At 46.1% G+C, this 4,810-nt stretch overlaps 1 protein-coding gene across 1 annotated transcript in view; it reads right to left on the reverse strand.

The window, feature by feature from the left end:
• The window catches only part of LOC119366178 (putative protease Do-like 14), a 6,737-nt gene extending 3,983 nt beyond the window's left edge, over window positions 1–2,754 (reverse strand). Inside the window, exons 1-4 of the mRNA XM_037631871.1 lie at window positions 2,259–2,754; window positions 976–1,116; window positions 754–887; window positions 410–667 (exon numbers count right to left, since the gene is read on the reverse strand). Of these exons, the coding sequence (XP_037487768.1) occupies window positions 410–667; window positions 754–887; window positions 976–1,116; window positions 2,259–2,511 (786 nt within the window). The 5' untranslated portion in view covers window positions 2,512–2,754. The remainder of the gene's footprint in view (window positions 1–409; window positions 668–753; window positions 888–975; window positions 1,117–2,258) is intronic.
• Between the last annotated feature and the right edge of the window lie 2,056 nt (window positions 2,755–4,810).

Genomic DNA, 4,810 nt, shown 5'->3' on the forward strand with positions numbered 1-4,810 from the left:
TGTGGCTCCTACCTGCACTTTGAGCTAATTCTAAGTGTGCCCGTTATAATAGTGGAATTGTGTGCCTTACTAGAGCATGCATGCTACTGAAACTCTATTTGTAAGTTGTAACACTGTGTATTTTAGTGTTCACCAATGTCTAACTTGTCTGACAACCAAAATGTGAGATCAAGAATAATGCACATGAAAAATTATAGTAGAATTAACCTAGTATTTGGTGTAGTTTGTAAAAAAACAGATCAATCAAGAACATCAAGGTCTTTTTGGTAGAAACTTTTTCCCCTTCTTTTTAAGTAAACAGTTCACATTGATGAATGGGCTAGATTTCACTAGACTGAGATAAAAATAATAACAGAAAAACAAAGAATGACACCAATAGCACTAAAACTCAAGACGGTGTATTTTATACCATGGAAACCTTGCAGCTTGACACCAATAGCTCCGCGCACCCAAATTTGCTTTTTTTGTTTACAACTTGACCACGTGAACACATGAGAAGACCGCCTTCATATGCACGTCCAAGTGCTAACACGGCTCCATTGTTGGTAGTGCCTTCTTCTAAGAGCGCTAAATAAGCTGCAATTTTGACGACAGCTACATTATAGTGAAAATCCACAAGAAAGATGTGGCCATCTGTTATATGCCCATCAGGTAGAAGAACCTTGACCTGAAATCAGTTGTCCAGCAAAACAATCAAGACCAACTGATAAGAGTAAATCTACATGTTTGGCAATGGATTAAGGCAGCAATTACCGTCACATCAGATATCACATTACTGTCTCCATTCAGAGATCTAACAAGTGTTGCTGAGGTTAAAATCATATTTGCACCAGTATTGTCTGTTCCATGCATCACAAATCCCGAACATACACGGATCCTCTTTCCACCTAAATTTTATTAACAACACCTTACTGGGGCTTCATCTCAAACTAAATATAGAGAAAAAAATGGCTACTAAGTAAACCTATGATATACCTGCAAAAGAAGACAGGCTGACGACTGACTTTGAGACCAACAATGCAACTTTACGAGCCTGAAGACTCTCAAGGCTGCCATCATTGGAGTCACCAAACGTATCCTCCACAGAAAGGTCACGTTCCCCAGAGAGGCCTTTAACTACAATATATGCAATTTATAGCCATGGATATTGTCAGAAAGAAAGAAACACATGTTTGATGCCCAATTAGAGTAAATAATTACTTAGAGATAACAGATTAACCGCCTAATTCTTTCTCTAATTTTCCAGATCAACTGCATACGATTGAGGACATGGGGCGGCGAACAAAAATCATGAAAATGTTTTAGTGAGAGAGCCTTTTCGACATATGAAGTGACCACACTTATAATCTGACTAGGTGCTTTATAAAGCAGTCGTCAACATGTACATGTAGAAATACAAAAGGCATACTCTGAACATACTGGCCAAGTTGGCAATAAAGTGAAGGAAACTAAATATGGCCAAACAACCATGAGCACTAAGTGATTATGACAAAACTAAGAACATTATGACTAGTAGTCATCATACGTATGATACGCATTTAATGGGAGAAAACGCCTCTTTGAAGAGTTTGAGATTGAGGCATTTTTGCCGTGTTGTGACTTGTGACTCACCTGAGCCCCCAGATCCCTGTTTTCGAGTCGAACGACTAGTCGAGGAGTCGTAACTGGAAGTCGACTCAAACACCTCGATTAGTCGATCGCACGGCACGACTCGTCAAAAGTCGCTACACCAGAACGACTCGTCGACTCGAAAACCTTGCCCTAGATCTGTCCTTTTTGTGCCTTTGAAAGCACTATGTATGTTAGTGGCCTTGACACTGGTGCTGATATGCCGGTAAGCAGCCTTCATATGAAGAACAGCTGAGCTACCTTCAACAAATTGGTGGGCGGCTTACAACAGCAACCAAGTCTCTAACGCAGCTTGTTGTATGCAAAGGCCGCGCTCTGGGGTCTATGGCAAGACTAGCTAAGGTCCTTCGAATAAGCAAATCGAAAGGCGCTCTGAACTCATACTGACGAGTCATTTGTTTTGGGCTAATTTCCTATTCAATCAAAGAATGTAATGTACTCCGTAATTGCCACCCATCTATCTACAAAGTAATACACCCAATGAAATCTACAAACAACTACTAGAGTTAACTTCCATATCAGTATCACAGCAGATATCGGTATATAGTGTTATTATTCCTTAAAGAAGTGCGGAAAATACACAAATGAAGGGGGCAAAAACAGATCTTTCATAGAGCAGTTGTTCTTACGTAGCTCGGCAACTTTCTTCTTCTTAGCGGCGTCGACGGCAAGGATATTCCGCATCTGCTCGGCCACCATAGCCCTGACCTGAGCCGACCCGTCGTCGTCGCTGGTGGTGGCGCGGTGCTCCTGGGACGAGGCAGGCGGAGGCGGCCGAGCCTTGGCGCTCCCCCGCTTCCTCTTCCTGCCCTTCTTCCGCGGCCCCGTCTCGCAAGCCACGGGCCGGTCCTCCTCCCTGCCCTCGCCGCGGGAGCGAGTCATGTCACCGCCGCAGGGGACGTCAGGAACAGCAGCGGCAGAGGCCAGGGGGGACGAGTGGGGCTTGGAGGATCGTGGGGCGGGGGTTCGACGGCGTAGCAGCAGGCGGCGGAGCGATAGAGGCCCGAGGGATAGCGGTGGCTGGTGGACAGCGCGGCGAGGCGGGACGGTGGTGCGGCGCGGTGGTCGGATCAGGCTGCCTTCCTGGCTCGGCCGCTTCGGTTGCGTTGCGTCCGACCGAATCTGTCCGTATTCCCATTGGAACCCTTTTTTTTTTGAGGGAACATTGGAACCCTTGTTATTCCCTCTTATTTTTCCATTTTTTATTGAATTGCGCACAACTTTTTTTAAACACAGTACAGACGAAAGAGAAATAGACGGAGTAGAGGAATCTTGGCCGACACCCATTGAATTCGTGATGGCGTGACCACGGCTGCTTGTCTAGCGTCTTGTCGGATCAGCGAGGCTGCGGATTTCCGAATTGAGCCAAGAAAAAATTGCGAGAAAACTTCCGATCTATTCATTTTTAATCATGGCAGCACAACGAACACCAGAAATAATAAAAATTACATCCAGATCCGTAGGCCACCTTAGCGATGATTACAAGCACTGAAGCGAGCCGAAGGCGCGCCGCCGTCATCACCCCTCCCTCGTCGGAGTCGAGCAAAACTTGTTATAGTAGAGAAGTCGGGAAGTCGTCGTGCTAAGACCTCATAGGACCAGCGTGCCAGAACAGCAAAGGCTAGTGATGAAGAGTAGCGTAGATCAGAAGGATCCAGCCTGGAAACATACGAACGTAGACGAAGGACGACCAGATTCGAGCAGATCCAGCAAAAGACAGATCTGCCGGAGACACACGCCCACTGACGACACTAGACACACCATCAGGATGAGGGCATGTGAGGAAAACCTTATTCCATCTTCAACGAGCCGTTGTTGTCTCACCTTTCTAAACAGAACACAAACCTTAACAACACTCAAAGAAATAACTAAAAACAGAACCCTCCCGTCGACAAGGGCTGGGATCCATCGCACCCCATGGCCCTAAGGCCACCCGAGTTGAGGCGAACCGGTGGCAGCGTCGGCAGGAGGTGGGGGAATCCTAATTTTTCTTGGGAGGGGGACGGGAGGCGGCGGCTCGTAAGTCAAGAAGAAATTGTTGGGCTAGGCCATGTCGGAGTGGCTGGGACTGAAAGAATCATGGGCTAGTGGTTGTCTTCAGCTGAATGCTCACATGATATCGACGACGGAACCGAACACTAAACATTGGATGTTCACGATGATGGAAGTGTCGTCTCACGAAGCGTTTGTAAGGATGGTATCCACTCTTTGGGCTACGTGGTGGGCGAGACGAAAATCGATACACAAGTGGGTGTTTCAGAGTCCACTAACAACGAATCTTTTCGTCAAATATTTCATTGCAGAACTTGGAGAAGCGCCAAAACTACTACTGCTCCTACTCCTGCACCAGTTTGACGAAGGGAACGGTCGCGAATGATTGCTCTGCCACAAGGTTTCGCTAAGATCTATGTTGACGCGATCCTAGCAAGAACACGAAGAGGAGGCTCAGCGGTGGCGGTATGTAGGGACTCCCATGGAAACTATCTGGGATCGTTGGCACTGGTGATCCACAGAGTGCAAGATGTTGCAACACTTGAAACTACCGCTTCTAGAGAAGCTCTATCTTTAGTTGAGGATCTCCTTGTACACACTATAGTCGTCGCTACTGATTCCAAGCATGTAGCAAACGATATCAACAGGGGATGTATCGGTCTCCATGGCCAGATTATAAAGGAGATTAAGCTAAGTGCAAAGGAGTTTAACTGTACTTTTCAGTTTGAGGCTCGGGCATCAAATAGTGAGGCGCATTTGTTAGCCAAATTTAGTCACTCTCTAGATTGTGGTCGTCATGTTTGGTTGGGACAGTTGCATGATCCCGTTTGTATCCTTAGCATCGTGAACTTTGCTTAATAAAGCTTGGTTATTAAAAGAAAAATTGTTTCTAAAATAAATCCTTTTTTCCAACCTGGAATCCCATTTCCCTTAATCGCTCACGGAATCGTATATCCAGTTATGTTTTGTTAATTTCGTTTTTCCTGCTCGCGAAAAATACATTCAGAAAGGCCTCCTCCTCCCCACCCGCCCAAAATAATACAAGAAATAACAAAAGGTCACTGGGATCCTCCACACCGAACAAGACTTGCACCTATCGCTGCCCAACGCGTGTCACCGCAACGCCCGCCGGAGGGAGAGGACAGACGCGTTTGGTTACCTGCATCTTTTTTGTCACTTTGCATACTCG

Source organism: Triticum dicoccoides, chromosome 2B, assembly GCF_002162155.2.
Source record: "Triticum dicoccoides isolate Atlit2015 ecotype Zavitan chromosome 2B, WEW_v2.0, whole genome shotgun sequence".
NCBI classification, from domain to species: domain Eukaryota; kingdom Viridiplantae; phylum Streptophyta; class Magnoliopsida; order Poales; family Poaceae; genus Triticum; species Triticum dicoccoides.